This window comes from Carcharodon carcharias, chromosome 17, assembly GCF_017639515.1.
Source record: "Carcharodon carcharias isolate sCarCar2 chromosome 17, sCarCar2.pri, whole genome shotgun sequence".
NCBI classification, from domain to species: Eukaryota; Metazoa; Chordata; class Chondrichthyes; order Lamniformes; family Lamnidae; genus Carcharodon; species Carcharodon carcharias.
In genome coordinates, this window is record NC_054483.1 from 31,447,985 (window position 1) to 31,466,798 (window position 18,814).

The following is an 18,814-nucleotide window of genomic DNA, read 5'->3' on the forward strand; positions in this document are numbered from 1 at the left end:
GGGCCAGAATTTATTACCCATCCCTAATTGCCCTTGAGAGCACGGTAGTGAGCTGCCTTCTTGGACTGCTGCAGTTCATGTGGTGCAGGTGAGGAAGAGAGTTCCAGTCACAGTGGGGATGGCAATATAGTTCCAAGTCAGGATGGTGTGTGGCTTGGAGGGGAACTTGCAGGTGGTGGTGTTCCAATGCATCTGCTTCCTTGTCCTTCTAGCTGGTAGAAGTTGGAGGTTTGGAAGGTGCTGTTAAAGGTGGGTTACTGCAGTGCATCTTGTAGATGGTACAGACTGTTGCCACTGTGCGTTGGTAGTGGAGGGAATGTTGAAGGTGGTGGGTGGAGTGCCAATCAAGCAGGCTATTCCAGCACACTCCTGACTTGGATGACGGACAGGCTTTGGGGAGTCAGGAGGTGAGCGACTCGCCACAGAAGTCCCAGCCTCTAACATTTCTTGCCCTCAGTATTTACATGGCTAGCCCATAAAATTTCTGGTCAATCCCAGGATGTTGATTCTGTGGGAGTAATGCCATTGAATGTCAAGGGGAGATGGTTGGATTCTGCCTTGTTGGAGATGGTCATTGCCTGGCACTTGTGTGGCATGAATGTTACTTGCCAGTTCACTTGTCAGACCAAGCCTGAATTTGTCAGGTCTTGCTGCACATGGGCACAGACAGCTTCAGTATCTGAAGAGTCCCGAATTTTGCAATCATCCCCACTTCTGATCTTTTGATGGAGGAAGCTTATTGATGAAGTAGCTGAAGATGGTTGGACTGAGAACATTACTCTGAGGTACTCCTGCAGTGAATTCCCAAGGCTGAGATGATTGACCTCTAACAACCGTTTTCCTTTGTGCTAAGTGTGACTCCAATAAGTGGCGAGTTTGCCCCCTTATTCCCATTGACCCTTTAATGTCACACTCAATCAAATGCGGCCTTGATGTCAAGGGCCGTCACTCTTGCCTCTCCTCTGGATCAAGACTGTAATGAGGTCAGGAGCTGAGTAGCCCCAGATGGAACCCAAACTGAGCGTCAGTGAGCAAGTTATTGCCATGTATGTGCTGCTTGATAGCACTGTCAATGACCCCTTCCATTACTTCGCTGATGATGGAAAGTAGACTGATGGGTGATAATTGGCTGGGTTGGATTTGTCCTTTTGGTGGCAGCATCTCATGGTGCATTCCCATTCACCTCTATGTGCAGTATGTCCCACTTTGAATGGGCTGACTGTCCACACTGTGTAAGTACTTGAGGAGCAAGTTAAAACCCCCTTGGTTTCTTGGCTCTCCCTTTCTGCAATGGGCCTGACCTGTACAAGCAGGACGGTCTACATCTGAACCAGAGTGGGACTAACATCCTTGCGGGCGTGTTTGCTAGTGCTGTTGGGAGGAGTTTAAATTAATTTGGCAGGGAGGGGACACAGAATGTTAGCAGAATAGGGACACATCATAATACAGTAAAACAATCAAGTCAGAGGGAGTACAGCTGCACTAAGCTTCAAGGGCATTAGGCAAGGCTGGATGGCCTCTAATGCCAGGAGTATTATAGGTAAAACGGATGAGTTAAGGGTGAGGATTGACACGTGGAATTGCGATATATTAGCCATCACTGAGACGTGGTTGAGGGAAAGGCAGGATTGGCAGCTCAACATTCTGAGATAGAGAATCTTCAGGCGAGACAGGGGAGCAGGTAAAAGAGGAGGAGGCATTGCGTTATTAGTTAAGGAGTCAGTTACTGCAGTAAGGAGAGATGATATCTTGGAGGGGGCATCGAATAAAACTTTGTGGGTAGAGCTTAGGAATAAAAAAGGAGCAGCCACATTGTTAGGTGTTTATTATAGACTCCCAGATAGTCAGCGGGAAATTGAGGAGCAAATATGTGCACAATTTGTGGAGGTGTGTAAAAATAATAACAACTGGGTCATTATATTAGGTGCTTTCAACTTTCCCAACATTAATTAGGATTGACATTGTGTTAAGAGCTTGAATGGAGTGGATTCCTTGAAACAAGTAAAGGAGAACTTTTTAGGTCAGTATGTAGAGATTCCAACAAGGGACAGCACAGTGCTGGACCTAATTCTGGGGAATGAAGCCGGACAGCTGGCTGAGATGGTTGTGGGGGAGCATTTTAGTGATAGTGACCACAACATGGTACAATTTAAAACAAAAACAATTACCTGGAAAAACTCAGCAGGTCTGGCAGCATCAGCGGAGAAGAAAGGAGTTGACGTTTCAAGTCCTCATGACCCTTCAACAGAACAAGGTGAATCCAAGGAGGGGGTGAACTATAAGCTGGTTTAAGGTGTGTGTGTGTGTGTGTGTGTGTGTGGGGTGCGGGGGGGCGGGCGGGGGGGCGAGAGAGCAGCTGCTCCTATCACTGCTTGCTTGTCCCTACAACCATACCACCCCCCTCCACTTCTCCCCCCCCGCCCCCCCCCCCCCCCCCCCCCCCACACACACACACACACACACACACACACACACACACACCCCCCCCCTGAAACCAGCTTATATTACACCCCTCTCCTTGGATTTACCTAGTTCTCTTGAAGGGTCACGAGGACTTGAAACGTCAACTCTTTTCTTCTCCACCGATGCTGCCAGACCTGCTGAGTTTTTCCAGGTAATTCTGTTTTTGTTTTGGATTTCCAGCATCCGCAGTTTTTTGTTTTTATTTTTGTTTTTATCTCATGGTACAGTTTAAGCTTGTTATGCACAAAGAAATAGACAAATTGCAAAAAAATGTTTTGGATTGGGGGAGAGTGGATTTTAGTAAAAAAAGGCAGGATCTGGCCAAGGTAGACTGGGAACAGCTACTTGTGGGGAAGTCTACAGAGGAAGAGTGGGGGGTGTTCAAAAAGGAAATGGGGAGGGTACAGGCTCAACATGTTCCCTCTCGGGCAATAGGAAGGAGTAACAAGCCCAGAGAACCATGGATGACCAGAGATATTCAGGTTACGATGAGAAGGAAAAGAGAGGCTTTTATCAGGTACAAGGGAAGGAAATCAGCAGAGGCATTAGTGGAGTCCAGCCAGTGCAGGGTGGAGTTTAAGAAAGCAATTAGGAGAGCAAAGAGGGGATATGAGAAAGCTCTGGCTGGTAAAAGTAGGGAAAATCCCAAGATATTCTATAAGTATATCAATGGGAAGAGGATAACCAGGGAAAGAGTAGGACCCATAAGGGACCAAGGGGGCAATCTATGGGTGGAGCCAGAGGACATCGGTAGAGTGTTGAATGAATACTTCACATCTGTCTTCACCCAAGAGAATGAGGATGGAGGTATCGAACTCGGGGAGAGAGACTGTGAGGTTCTTGAGCAAATTGATATAGGGAGTGACAATGTATTGGAGGTGTTGGCAGGCTTAAAAGTGGACAAATCTCCAGGTCTGGATGATTTGTGTCCTAGACTGCTGAGGGAGGCAAGGGAGGAGATCGCAGGGTCTCTGACCCAAATTTTTAATTCCTCTCTGGCCACAGGGGAGGTGCCAGAGGACTGGAGAACAGCTAATGTGGTTCTGCTATTTAAGAAGGATTGTAGAGATAAGCCAGGGAACTACAGGCCAATGAGTCTCATGTCTGTGGTAGGGAAACTATTGGAGAAAATTTGATTGAATTTTTTGAGGAGGTGACCAGGTGTGTAGATGAGGGTAGTGCAGTTGATGTGGTTTATATGGATTTCAGCAAAGCCTTTAACAAGGTCCCACATGGGAGACTTATAAAGAAGGCAAATGCACATGGGATACAGGGTAATTTGATAAGGTGGATTCAAAATAGGCTTAGTTGTAGGAGACAGAGGATGATGACAGAAGGCTGCTTGAGTGACTGGAAGCCAGTGTCCTGTGGCGTACCACAGGGATCTGTGCTGGGTCCCCTATTATTTATCATTTATATAAACGACATAGATGACTATGTGGGGGGTAGGATTAGTAAGTTTACGGATGACACAAAGATTGGCCGGGTGGTTAACAGTGAGATTGAGTGTCTTGGGTTACAGGAAGTTGTAGACAGGATGGTCAAATGGGCAGATAAGTGGCAGATGGAATTTAACCCTGAAAAGTGTGAGGTGATACACTTTGGAAGGAGTAATTTAACAAGGAAGTATTCAATGAACAGCATGACACTAGGAAGTTCTGAGGAACAAAGGGACCTTGGCATATGTGTCCATAGATCTCTGAAGGTGGAGAGGCATATTAGTGGGGTGGTGAAAAGGCATATGGGACACTTGCCTTCCTTTATTAATCGAGACATTACAAAAGTATGGAGGTCATGTGGGAGTTGTATAGAACCTTGGTGAGGCCACAGCTGGAGTACTGTGTGCAGTTCTGGTCTCCACATTATAGGAAGGATGTGATTATACTGGAGGGGGTGCAGAGGAGATTCACCAGGATGTTGCCTGGGGTGAAACATTTAAGTTATGAAGAGAGGTTCGATAGACTTGGGTTGTTTTCATTGGAGCAGAGAAGACTGAGGGGTGACCTGATCGAGGTGTACAAGATTATGAGCGGCTTGGACACAGTGGATAGGGAGCAGCCATTCCTCTTAGTTGAAGGGTCAGTCACAAGGGGGCATAAGTTCAAGGTGAGGGGCAGGAGGTTTAGGGAGGATGTGAGGAAAAACTTTTTTACCCAGAGGGTGGTGATGGTCTGGAATGCGCTGCCTGGGATGGTGGTGGAGGCGGGTTGCCTCACATCCTTTAAAAAGTACCTGGATGAGCACTTGGCACGTCATAACATTCAAGGCTATGAGTCAAGTGCTGGTAAATGGGATTAGGTAGGTAGGTCGGGTGTTTCTCATGTGTCGGTGCAGACTCAATGGGCCAAAGGGCCTCTTCTGCACTGTGTGATTCTGTGAGGCGTGTGGAGCAAGTTAAAACCCTATAGGTTTCTTGGCACTCCCTTTGTGCAATGGGCCTGACTTCAGCTGGAGTATTTTGTACAGTTCTGGGCTCCACATTAAAGGAAAGATGTGAACACACTGGAGAGAGTGTAGAAAAGGTTTACGAGAATGGTTGCCGGGATGAGAAACTTCAGTTACGAAGATAGATTGGAGAAGTTGGGACTGTTCTCCTTGGAGAGGAGAAGCTAAGAGGAGAGTTGATGGAGATGTTCAAAATCATGAGGGGGCTGGACAAAGCAGATGGGGAGAAGCTGTTCCCGCTCATGAAAGGATCAAGAACAAGAGAGCACAGCTTTAAAGTGATTTGCAAAAGAAGCAAATGTGATGTGAGAAAAACCTTTTTCACACAACAAGTGGTTCGGGTCTGAAATACACTGCCTGGAAATGTGGTGGAGGCAGATTCAATTGAGGCATTCAAGAGGGCATTAGATGATTATTTGAATAGAAACAATGTGCAGGGATAGAGGGAAAAGGCAGAGCAATGGCACTAGGTCATAATGGAGAGCTGGACACGATGGGCTGAAAGGCCTCCTTAAAATTCTGTGATTCTGTGAAGTTGGTCTGGCTGCGATCTCACTACTTTTTGTTCTGGGTCCCCTTGTGTCCCCCGTGTGCACATTTGGCATCGTTGCTGTCACTTGTACAATGCAGTGAGTCAGACGTTGGGAAGGGGATTGCACAGAACTTGAGAAGGTATTCTGTGTGTCGGTTCAACTGCAAAAGTCTGTTTGACTGGGTGCTGTTTCTCTTTGCCACTCTTGTACACACCCTTGCTTTCTAACTTGCTCACTCTGGCTCTGCCTTTCCCCATTAACCCTATTAATGGTGTCGCTATCAGTGCCTGGTCCTCTGTCAGCATTTGTAAACTGGTTTGAATCAGTGACGAGTTGTTACGTTTTGTTTTCATTACAAACATTTGAAGTATGTCGTGGTGAGCAGCTGCTTCACAATTGCCTCTCTGTTCCCAGTCTGCAGTGTGGGAATGAGCTGCCACCTTCTGGAGATCTGAGCTCTGAATTTCTTGTTGCCCCTCCCCCCTCCAACCCACTTTAGCTTCAACCATGTCGTATAGCACAACTGCAGCACTTGGGATTTGAGGTTGCAGACTTTGGTGGAGAATAGAGTTGGGTTTCAGGGACTGGAATGTGGGAAAGCTTTGTGCTCTTTGTTCCCTTTCCAAACACTCCTCATCCCCCAGTCTCCACTCCTCATATACTCCTTCTCCCCCTCACTCTTATCCTGAGCAATGGTCTTTTTAAATTCCCTTCACTGTGTGTAGCCCATTAGATGCACTGTGTGGTCCTTTTTAGTTTGCTGCTCAACCACACATGCAAGTTTCTTAAAGGGACTGCTGCTTGTGCACAGTCTGTTTCTGTCCTGCACAACACATTTTCAATTAAGAGCATAATATAAGAGACAAGAGCAGAAATAGACCAGACTACCCCTTGAGCTTGCTCTGCCATTCAATACCTTCATGACTGATCTGCCTCAACTCCACCTTCCCATCCTCTTCCTCCCAGGTTACTTAATTCCCCAAGGGAGCAAAGCTCTGCCCAGCACCCCATGCAGCTTGGAGGGAATGTTGATCCTGAAAAGGTTTGGGACAGTTTGCTCTCTATCCAACCCCTTGGTGTATCTGTCCTGGAAATGTTGGTGAGAGAGTGTAGAGAGGGAGCTTTACTCTTGTTATGTGCTTCTTGTGAACCTTGCTCTTACCTCGGGCTGTGTAATCTTGGGACCTGTTTGCAAAGTGTGAAAATTGAAGTGTCAGCTGGGCCTTGTTTGCAGTTGTAACACTTTGGCACAAATCCTTGCAATTTTTGGTTTCATAAATAATGACTTTACTGGAGTGTTGCCATGGTGAGAATGTCTTGTTTTCCAACAGGACCCTCCTGGCATTCTCTCATAGATTCGGTCACCAATTTCCAATAGGTGCTGAAGTAAAGATACCTGAAGAGCAAAAAGTTCAAAGCAAACTGAGCTGATGTCGAAACAAAAACAGAGAATGCTGGAAAAACTCAGCAGGTCTGACAGCATCTGTGGAGAGGAAAAAAAAAGTTATGATTTCGAGTTCGTATGACTCTTCAGAGCTCTGAAGAAGAGTCATAAGGACTCGAAACATTAACTCTGTTTTTTTTTGCACTCCACAGGTGCTGTTAGGCCTGCTGAGTTTTTCCAGTATTTTCTGGTTTTGTTTCAGATTTCCAGCATCCGCAGTATTTTACTTTTATCTTAGTGTTTAATTGAGCTGATGCAGGCTCAGGAGCAGTGTCCTGGTCTGTTATTGAATCACACAGGAGACAGAGAATCCTAGCTTCAGTTCCTATCTGTGTTTATTTGATGCATCTTAATTAGGTCCTGTGAGTAGGGTCAAATTGCCTGGGTAAGACCAGCGGTTCCTGCTCATGATGGCCACAAAGAGCGAACACTATTGACTCAACAGGTCAGGAGGAGGTCACTTGGCTCAGGCTGCCCAAGCAAGACATTGCTGGCATTACAACTGGAGCTGTGTTTTCCCTGGAACCAGTTCTGTAAATCTTTTCTGCGCCCTCTCTAATGCCTTCACGTCCTTCCTAAAGTGTGGAGCCCAGAACTGGATGCCTTACTTCAGTTGAGGCCGACCTTTTATAAAGGCTGACTGTAAGCTCCATGCTTTTGTATTCTATGCCTTAATAATGCCCAGGATCCCGGATGCTTGATTAACTGCTTCCTCAACCTGCCCCTTCCATTTTCAATAATTTATGCACAAAAACCCCAGGTCCTCCTCCTCCTGTATCCCCTTTAATGTTGTACCCTTTGTTTTAAATTGTCTCTCCATGTTCTTCTAACCAAACTGAATCACTTCACATTTGTCTGCATAAAATTATATCTGCCACTTGTCTACCTATTTCATCTCTGGTCCAGGTCTGATTGATGCCTATAGCTGTCCTTCTCACAAATCACAATACTTCCAAGCTTTGTGTCATGCAGACAGTGTTAATGAGACTAATTTGCTTGATGTGGTGTACATGGACCTCCAAAAGGCATTTTATAAACTGCTGCACAACAGACCTGTGAGTCAAGTTACAGCTCATGGAATACACGAGACAGTAGCAACAAGGGTAAAGCTGGATGAGTGACAGGAAACAGAGTAGTGATAAACTAAGGTAAAAGCAAAAAAACTGCGGATGCTGGAAATCCAAAACAAAAACAAAAATACCTAGAAAAACTCAGCAGGTCTGGCAGCATCTGTGGAGAGGAACACAGTTAACGTTTCGAGTCTGAATGACTCTTCAACAGAACTAAGTAAAAATAGAAGAGAGGTGAAATATAAGCTGGTTTAAGGGGGGCGATGGGACAAGTGGAGCTGGATAGAGGGCCAGTGATAGGTGAAGATAACTAAAAGATGTCCCAGCCAAAAGGACAAAGAGGTGTTGACGGTGGTGATATTATCTGAGGAATGTGCTAATTAGGGGGAGAAAGCAGGACAAGCAAGGGATAGAAAGCCCTAGTGGGGGTGGGGTGGGGTGAAGGAATCAAAAATGGCTAAAAGGCTATCACTGGCCCTCTATCCAGCTCCACTTGTCCCACTCCCCCCTTAAACTAGCTTATATTTCACCTCTCTTCTATTTTTACTTAGTTCTGTTGAAGAGTCATTCAGACTCGAAACGTTAACTGTGTTCCTCTCCGCCGATGCTGCCAGACCTGCTGAGTTTTTCCAGGTATTTTTGTTTTTGTTTTGGATTTCCAGCATCCGCAGTTTTTTGCTTTTACCTTAGTTTATCACTACTCTCTGTTTCCTGTCACTCATCCAGCTTTACCCTTGTTGCTACTGTCCCGTGTATTCCATGAGCTGTAACTTGACTCACAGGTCTGTTGTGCAGCAGTTTATAAAATGCCTTTTGGAGGTCCACGTACACCACATCAAACAAATTAGTCTCATTAACACTGTCTGTTACCTCTTCCAATAAGTCAAGCAGGTTGGTTAAACACGATTTGCCCTTAGCAAATCCATGCAAGCTTTCCTGAATTAATCCATATTTGCCCAGATGACTATTAATTTTGTTCTGGTTTATCAGCTCTGAAAGCTTTCCACTACTGAGGTTCAATGGACTAGCCTGTAGTTGCTGGGCTTATCCTCACCACTTTTTGAACAAGCGTGTAATATTTGGAATTCTCCAGTCCTCTGGCACCACCCCTGAGTCTAAGGAGTATTGGGAACTTATTGTCAATGCCTCTGCAATTTCCCTTTTTTTTTTCTCCCATCAGTATCCTCGCATGTATGTTCTCTGATCCTGGTGACTTAACAAGTTCAAGTACAATTTTTAAATTTTTAGCTTATTCACCTCCTTCACCATCAATTTGGAAGCATTTTCCTCCTTGATAAAGAAGCAAAGTTCCCATTTAGTACCTCTGCCTCCATGCATAAAACTTCTTTTGGTCCCTAATCGGCCCCACTGCTTCATTTCCACCATTTTGTTAATCATTTGCCTATTGAAGACTTTTGGATTCCCTTTATGTTTGCTGTCAGTCTCTTATGCTCTCTCCTTGCTTCCTTTATTTCTCTTTTCACTTGCCCTCTGAATTTTCTACATTCAGCCTGGTTCTCCAGGTATTATCCAGCTCGCATCTGTCATATTTTTTCATGGAATTGTTGGCAAGGGCAGCATTTGTGGCACATCCATAATTGCCCTTGATTTCTAATTGCTAGGCCATTTGAGAGAGCATTTTAAGAATCAACCACAATGCTGTGGGTCTCAAGTCACCTGTAAGCCAGACGGGGTAATGATGGCACATTTCCTTTCTTAAAGAACATGGTCACCATCACTTTTTATTTCCAGATTTATTAATTGAATATAAATTGCACAAGCTGTCATGGTGGGATTTGAACCTGTGACCTCAGAGTATTCGTTTGGACCACCTTTCAGCTGGGCACTTAGAAGTGCTCAAGGCAATTAAGAAGAGTCAGCATGGTTTTGTGAAAGGAAAATCATGTTTAACCAATTTATTAGAGTATTTTTGAAGAAGTAACATATACTGTGAATAAAGGGGAACCTGTAGACGTGCTGCACTTGGATTTCCAGAAGGCATTTGATAAGGTGCTACATCAAAGATTATTACAGAAAATTAAAGCGCATGGTGTAGTGGGTAACATATCAGCATGGATAGAAGATTGGCTGGCAGAAAGCAGAGAGTATGCATAAATGGGTCTTTTTCTGACTGGCAGGATATGACGAGTGGAGTCCCAGAGGGGTGTGTACTGGGCCTCAACTTTTTACAATTTACATCAATGACTTAGATGAGGGGAGCGAAGACATGGTAGCAAATTTACAAAGGTAGGAAAGTATGTAGTGAAGAGGAGATGAGGAGGTTGCAGATAGATATAGATAGGTTGAGTGAGTGGGCAAAGATCTGGCAAATGGAGTTTAATGTGGGAAAATGTGAAGTTGTTCACTTTGGCAGGAAGAACAAAAAAAGCAGAGTACTACTTAAATGGAGAACGGCTGCATAATCCTGAGGTGCAGAGGGATCTAGGTGTTCTAGTATATGAGTCACAAAAAGTTAGCATGCAGGTACAGCAAGTGATTATGAAGGCTAATGGAATGCTAATCCTTTATTACGAGAAGGATTGAACATAAAAGAAAAGATGTTATGCTTCAGTTATGCAGGGCACTAGTGAGAGTGCACCTCAAATACTGTGTGCAGTTTTGGTCTCCTTATTTAAGGAAGAATGTAAATGCATTGTGGCGGTTCAGAGGAGGTTTACTAGAATGATATCTGGAATGAGTGGGTTGTCTTATGAGGAAAGGTTGGACAGACTGGGCTTGTTTCCACTGGAGTTTAGAAGAGTGAGAGGTGGCTTGATTGAAGTATCTAAAATCCTGAATGGCCTTGACAAGGTGGGATGTCAAAAGGGTGTTTCCTCTTGTGGGTGAGTCCAGAACTAGGGGGCACTGTTTTAAAATTAGGGGTTGCCCTTTTAGGACAGAGATGAGGAGAAATTGTTTCTCTCAGAGGGCTGTGCGACTTTGGAATTCTCTGCCTTAGAAGGTGATGGAGACGGGGTCATTGAATATTTTTAAGGCAGAGGTAGATAGATTCTTGTTCAGCAAGGGATTCAAAGGTTATCGGGGGTAGATGGAATGTGGAAATTGAAACACAAGATTAGCCATGATCGTATTGAATGGCGGAGCAGGCTCGAGGGGCCGAATGACCTACTCCTCCTAGTTCTTCTGTTCATATGATCTCTGGATTACTTGTCCAGTGACGTTACCACTACCCCATCATCTCCGCCCCTGTACATATTTTCTCTACCTCTTTCATCATCCAGGGAGCTCTGGCTTTATTTGTCCTACTTTTTTCCCTTGTGGAATGTATCTTAACTGTGCCTGAATCATCTCTTCTTTAAAGTCAGCCCATTGTTCACCTTACGATGACATATTCCGAGTTCTGATCACACTTTTTTGAAAAACTTGATTAGATCCTCTTGACTTTCTCTGTCCCAGTGCTTAAAAAGCTGCTAATTTTCTATTGCTGCCTTTGTCTCTCGATCTTTTCTCAATACATCTGTTCATTCTCAGGAGGTGCGTGTCACTAACAAAGCTGGCATTTATTTCCCATCCTCAGTTGCCCTGTAAAGGGCGTGTTGGGCCACCTTCTTGAACTGTTGGTAGGTTTGATCCAACTGAGATATCTATGTTTCTTTGAGAGAGGTCCATGGGAAATCCAGATGGTCCGAGAGGTCTCCATTCCAATATGGTGAGGATGGAGAGAGAGGGGGAAGAATGGGTGTTGGAAGATGAGGTAATGTGAGCTCACAAAGCAGAGAGAACTGAGAGGGATATTATCAGACTCCAAGGCTGTGGTAGTAAGTGTCAGGTTGGTTCAGTGGGTAGTATTCCTGCCTTTGAGTCAGAAGGTACAGAGTTCAAGAGGCTTGAGCACAAAAGCATATTGAGATACCCAGCAAAATGCTCAAGAAGCTCAGCATTGTTCAAGAGTCAGGCTGTCCTGGTTAGTACTTATCCCTCAATTAAATCTTGCATTACAACAGTAACTACACTTCAGAAGTCTTCATTGGGTGTAAAGTGCTTTGAGTCTTGAACAGTGTTATATAAGTGCAAGTCTTTTTTATTGTGAAAACTCATTTCCTGTACAGTTAGCTTATTGCTGTTTGTGGGATCTTGCTGTGCTTAACTTGGCTGCCTCAGTTTCCAGGATTAGCTTAAGTCTCTAAGAATTAAAGATCAATTTCCAGGACACTTTTGGGAGGAGAAAGATCACGGGCATTGACCATTAAACTCCTAAATCCCCTTGGGCACAGTGCAGTGCCCAAATTCTTAACTGCTGCCATCCTGTGCCATGAGGTGTGTTGGCCAGAATGTGTGACTACAAGTGTCCGATGAACAGAGAGGGGGGTCAGGAAGAGAGGGAGAGTGATTATTCTCTCTGTGATATGAGATCATCAGTTTAATGTCCTCACTAAGTGAAGAGAGAAGGAAGAACTTGCTTTTATGTGGTGCCTTTTATGACCTCGGAAGATCCTGTGATGCTTCATGACAACAAAGTACTGTTAGTGTTGTCATTGTCGTCATGTGGGAAACACATCAGCAAATTTTTGCACAGCAAGATCCCACAAACAGCAATGTGATAATGACTGGATAATCTGTTTTAGTGATGCTGGTTGAGAAATAAATCTTGGCCCTGCTTTTATCATATAGCCTTGTGGAAGCCACATGTGAGAGCAGCCAAGGCTTTTGTTGAAGATCTTGTCTGAAAATTGGCATCTCTGACAGTGCAGCATGCCCTCACTGCTGCACTGGGAATGTCAGCTGAATTATGGGGTGGAATGCCTCAACTTGGTTTGATGCGGGGCTCTTGGGGGACAGTAGGAAAGTGGGACTAGTTTAGGATTGATAGAACTTTGGCAAACGGTGGGACTGGGGATTAATTGGCAATTATGGAGGGCATGGGGAGACAGCAGGGCATTAATTTGGGATTGATACAGGGCTTTGGGAAGGAGTGGCACAGTGGGATTAGTTTGCACTTGGCAGAGGGCTATGGGGTGAGATCAGGGAAACGAAGTGGGCTTAGTTTGGGACTGAGACAGTGCTGTAGAGAGATGGTGGAGCAGTGGGATTAGGCTGGGATTGTTACAGGACTTTGGGCAGAGTGGGGATTGGTTTGGGATTGATAAAGGACTTTGCAGAGAAAGCAGCTTTTCCTCTCTGGTTGAGACTGTTGCCTGGTATTTTATTTGATCCATTGCCATATTCTGACTGCATTTTGATTCTTTCCAGTACCTGCAGATGAAGTGGCCTCTGTTAGATGTACAGGCGGCCAGCTGTCTCAAAGATTCACCATCTCCCATCCACCTGGTGAGTAACATCAAACATTTTGTGAGTTGGCTGGAACAGTGGGCCAGGCGATGAGCTGACCACTTGGATTGGAGCAGCCAATTTATTCTGGGTGGGTGATGAATGCCGCTGAGAAACTGTCAGACAGACCACTAGGGCAAAGTGTGATCCCACTTTGGATTTGAGATCAATCCAAGTCTTTTAGAATTAACAAAATGATGATAACTGAGGAACTGTAAATGAGGTTTTGGGGCCCAAGTACAGAAATCATTAAAGTGCTGATGGAATGTTGGCTTTTGTCTCATATGGGCTGGAATATAAAGGAGCAGTTGTGCTTCAGTTATGAAGAGTTCTGGTTAGACCCCATCTGGAGTAACGGTGTTCATTTGTTCATTCGGGAGGGATGGGGGATGGCATGGGGGAGGTGATGGCATAGTGGTATTGTTGCTGGACCAGTAATCCAGGGACCCAGGGTAATGCTCTGGGGACCCGGGTTCGAATTGACATGGCAGATGGTGGAATTTGAATTCAATAAAAGCCTGAAATTAAAAGTCTAATGATGACCACGGAACCATTGCTGATTGTTGTAAAAACCCATCTGGTTCGCTAATGCCCTTTAGGGAAGGAAATCTGCTGTCCTTACCTGGTCTGGCCTATATGTGACTCCAGACCCACAGCAATGTGGTTGACTCTTAAATGCCCTCTGAACATGGGCAATAATTGCTGGCTGAGCCAGCGATGCCCACATCCCATGAATTAGTTAAAAAAAAAGAATTCTGGGCATCACATCTCAAGAAGAATAGTTTGACCTTGGAGGATGTGCAATGCAGATTTATCAGCATAATACTGGGACTTAACAGGGTTTAATTGTGATGACAAGTTGCACAGACTAGGCCTGTACACCCTAGAGTATGGACGATTAAAAAGTGATTCAATCAAGATGCGTAAAATGATTAAAGCATTTGACAGCATAGGTACAGAGAAACAATTTCCTCTGATTTGGGGAGTCCAGAATAAGGGGGAAAAACTTGGAAATTCGATGCAGGCCATTCAGGGGTGATGGGAGGAAGCACTTTTTCACACAAACAGTGGAAATCTGGAATTGTCTCCTCCAAAATGCTGTGGAGGCTGGAGGTCAGATGAACATTTCAGCACTGAGTTGCTCACCACATGCATCTTGATTTCTATTGAATGAGTGGATTAAGGGTTACAGAAGCGAGACGGATTGATAGAGTTCAGATACGGATCACCCTACCTCTCGCATTTCCCCCATCCCCCCTCGCAAATACATGCATCTCTCCCTCCCCGCCCACTTCACCTTCCTTAATCTCTGCAATGGTGTTTATCTTACACTGGGTTGGTGGAAATGCGAGGGGCCCTGGGGTGTGGCACAACAGGATTTCTTATCAATGAACCGCAGGGGTCGGGGCATCTGTGGAAACTTGCTGACTGCTGTGTCCTCTCTCTCTTTCCTGTAGACGAATAGGTTGCCTCTGGTGCAGCATGCTCACCACATGCATCCCCTCACTCCACTCATTACATACAGCAACGAGCACTTCTCGCCAGGGAACCCAACCCCTCATCTATCCTCTGAGCTCGACTCCAAGGCTGGTGAGTAATTAAATTTGCCTTCAAACTCGGCCTTTCTGGAATCCTGACCACCATCTTGATCCTCTGCTCTCTTTTGTCCTTTGTCGCAGGACTCCCTCGGGTTCCACACCCCTCCGAGCTGTCTCCTTACTACCCACTGTCTCCTGGCACAGTGGGGCAGATCGCTCACCCATTGAGCTGGGTCATGCCACCGTAAGACATTCCGTTATTTCTCTCTTCTGCCTCCTGCCAGCAATCTTTTGGCCTTTGTCTTGTCTCCAGGAATTGCAGCTGTTGGTGTCGTAGATGATGCCCATGCCCTGCCATCCTGTCAGTGGCACTCTGCCCAATCAGCATGCTAGATCTCCAGGCAGCTACAAGGTCAGACATTGATTGTAAACCTCGGTGATCATTGGTTCAGATCTGGCTGTGCGTAATGGACCAAAAAGATCATCTCTCGGCTGTGGGAGAAGTAGAGCCCCTGGCATCTCACCAGTTATCAAGAGGGAAAAGTGTATTCTTCAGCACCTTTTTTGACTTCAGGTTACCTCAAAGTGCTTTACCACCAGCCGAGTAGCACTCTCTCCTTTCAGTCAGGAGGTCATATCTTCAAGCCCCCACTCTCAAGACTTGATCATATGATCTAGGCTGACACTCCGAGTTTTAATACTGAGGGTGGTGCTGTCTGACAGATCTGACAGTAAACCGAGGCCCCAGCTGCCCTCTCAAATAGACATGAAAGATCCAATGGCCATTCTTGGAAGAAGAGCAGGGAGTCTCACCCTGAGGTCATAATCTATCCCACAGCCAACATCAGTGCAACAGATTCTTTCATTGTTATCATGTTGCTGTTTGTAGAATTTGCTGCAGACAAATTGGCTGCCATGTCTCCTACCTTAAACTTCCGAAGAACCTCATTGCTTACAAAGCATTTTGGGATAATCTGAGATCATGAAATGTGTTATTGAAACGCGAGTCTCTCTTCCTAGAGGGAACTTTACTCTGTATCTAACCCCGTGCTGTACCTGTCCTGGGAGTGTTTGATGGGGACAGTGTAGAGGGAGCTTTACTCTGTACCTAACCCCGTGCTGTACCTGTCCTGGGAGTGTTTGACGGGGACAGTGTAGAGGGAGCTTTACTCTGTACCTAACCCCGTGCTGTACCTGTTATGGGAGTGTTTGATGGGGACGGTGTAGAGGGAGCTTTACTCTGTACCTAACCCCGTGCTGTACTTGCCCTGGGAGTGATTGATGGGGACAGTGCAGAGGGAGCTTTACTCTGTATCTAACCCCATGCTATATCTGTCCTGGGAGTGTTTGATGGGGACAGTGTCAAGGGAGCTTTACTCTGTATCTAACCCTGTGCTGTACCTGTCATGGGAGTAAGTGACGGGGACATTGTCTAGAACTTTGCACCACATCTGGTGCTCGTGTTGCAGTGACATGAGCAGTATGGAAGATCTAAAGGAGCAAAGTGGGCCCCAAATAAGTGAAGAATTAGAATTCTAGAATCTTAGAGCAGAGATGGAGACCATTTGGCCCTTGGTGCCTGTATCAACATTGGAGTTGAAATTTGAATGGAATCTGGAGTTAGTTGCACTGGAGCCTCTTGGAACCCTGAGTGCTGTCTGGTGTGGGTAGATGAGGGGGTTGGGGCTGGCAGGGATTGTCCCCTGGGAATAGGTGGGAAGGATTGGGGAGTGACCATGAGTTGGATGAGGGAATGTTGGTTGCCAAGCTGCTGGGTGGTGGCTTTTGATTTGTTATTTATTCCTCTCGTTTACCTCCTGTTTTGTTTGTGTTGAGTCAGTGGAGTGGGATTCCAGCTTGTTCACTGATGTTGTTGTGTCCCAGGCAAAGTCCACCGCTCTACCCGATTCCAGCAGGAAGCTTCAGGCCCTCCTACCACACAGCGCTGACTGTCAATGCTTCCATGTCCAGGTGTGTGGAAGGTTCTACATTTTCTGTTTTACCTGTTGTTCAGAGACCCCGACAGAAGAGTGCAGTTTCCACTGTCCTCCTGTGGCCACTGTGGGGACAGTAGAACTCAACTGGCTCCACACCCTGGCAGCCTGTGCGAGGCCAGTACACTTCTATTGACCCTCGCCTTCCCCTGCAGTCAGTGCAGGTCTAGTGCAGCTCCACTGCCCCCTCACCGCCCCATCCTGCCCCCACCTTCAAAGTCTGTTCCGCATAAGAGACTGTAACGTCAAATTAAAACTCGTGAAATTGAAGATAAATGATTAACCTGGCTAGGTGAAAAAGGCAGAAATTAGAGACCATGGGTATAGATTTGAATTGAAAGGAAGTGACTTGTGATGCCCCAAAAGGATTGATTTATTAACCACTTAGATAAAAGAATAGAAAGCTATATTTCCAAGTTTGGTGATGACAGAAGGATTGGCGGTATACAAAGTGGAGAGAAGAGACATGAGTAGATTGAGTGGATGAAACAGTGGCAGCTGGATTTCAACACAGGCAAGTGTGAGATCATCCGTTGGAGTAAAGTAAAAAGATCCGAGTAGTATTCAAATGATGAAAAGTTAGGAAAAGTGGAGATCCAAAGAGATTGAGGGACCCATGTACACAGATATATTATACTGGTCAGCCACAGAAAATAATCCGAAAAGCTTGTGACATGCTAGCCTTTCTATCTAAGGAGTTAGAATATAAAAAGGATGGAGTTTTACTGCAGCTGTTCAGTTTCTGGTTAGACCACACCTGGAGTACTGTGGACAGTTCTGGCCACTGCAACTTAGAAAGGAGACATTGACCTTAGAAGGAGGGCAGCACAAATTCACCAGAATGTTACCAACGTGCCAAGAGTGAAGTTTTTTTTTTCTTTTATGGGATGTGACTGTCACTAGCAAGGCCAGCATTTGTTGCCCATCTGAACTGCCCTTGAGAGGAGAATTACATGTACTAGAATGGAAGGTTCTGGGGTGATATGATTTTTAAGATTTTGAAGGAGTGAGTAGGATAGGTAGAGAGAAACATGTTTTGCTGGTAGAGATGCAATAACCTTAAATCTGAGCCAGACCATTCAGAAGTTTGGAAACACTTCTTGTCATACCCAGGGTGGGAGATGTTTGGAACTGTCTCCCACAAAAAGCCATTGATGCTTTCTCAATGGGCTTCAAATCTAACGTCAGAAGATTTTTGCTGGCCAGTGAATGGAGATAAGATACAGATCAGCCATGATCTCATGGAACGGTGAATCGGACTTCAGGGGCTGAATGGTCGACTCCTGTTCCATGTTCCTGTGACTGCACTCCAAAAAATACTTAATTGACTGTGAAGTGCTTTGGGTCATCCTAGGGTCCTGAAAAGGGCTAAAGGGACGCAAATTCCGACTTGATCTTTCAGTTTGGTAGAATGTGAGGCTTGGCATTCTGATGTGGGCTTTCAGCCTGACGGATCATAGGATCGTAAGAAATAGGAGCAGGAGTAAGCCATTCGGCTCCTTGAGCCTGCTCCACTCGTCAGTATGATCATGACTGGTTGACTTTGGTCTGAACTCCACTTTTCTGACTGCCCACCATAACCCTGGACTCCCTTGTAGATCAAAAGTCTATCTAACTTAGATTTGAATATATTCAAGGACCCAGCCTCCATTGCTCTCCGGGGAAGAGAATTCCAAAAAATAATGACCCTCAGAGAAATTCCTCCTCGTCTCAATCTTAAATGAGAAGTCCATTAATTTGAAACTGTGCCCCTTAGGCCTTGATTCCCCCATAACGGGTAACATCCTCTGGAATCTATCCTTGTCAAGCCCCCTCAGAATCTTATATGTTACCATAAGATCAGCTCTTATTCTCCTAAACTCCAATGAGTGTAGGTCCAACCTGCTCAACATTTGCTCATAAGACATACCCATCATCCCAGGAACCAGCCCAGTGAATCTTCTCTGGACTGGTTCTAATGCAAGTCAGGAGGCCAAAACTGTATGCTGTACTCTAGCTGAGTTTCACCAATGCCCTGTACAGTTGTAGTAAGACTTTC

General features: G+C 45.4%; 1 protein-coding gene across 3 annotated transcripts in view; it reads left to right on the forward strand.

Annotated features, from left to right (window-relative positions):
- Positions 1-18,814, forward strand: part of LOC121289590 (transcription factor 7-like 2) — a 123,755-nt gene that overhangs the window by 95,151 nt on the left and 9,790 nt on the right. For 2 of the 3 annotated variants that reach the window (XM_041209170.1, XM_041209168.1), the window contains 4 exons: positions 13,167-13,244; positions 14,702-14,834; positions 14,924-15,026; positions 16,667-16,753. In XM_041209170.1, the coding sequence (XP_041065104.1) occupies positions 13,176-13,244; positions 14,702-14,834; positions 14,924-15,026; positions 16,667-16,753 (392 nt within the window). In that variant the 5' untranslated portion in view covers positions 13,167-13,175. The remainder of the gene's footprint in view (positions 1-13,166; positions 13,245-14,701; positions 14,835-14,923; positions 15,027-16,666; positions 16,754-18,814) is intronic. The other variant, XM_041209169.1, reaches the window with a different exon arrangement.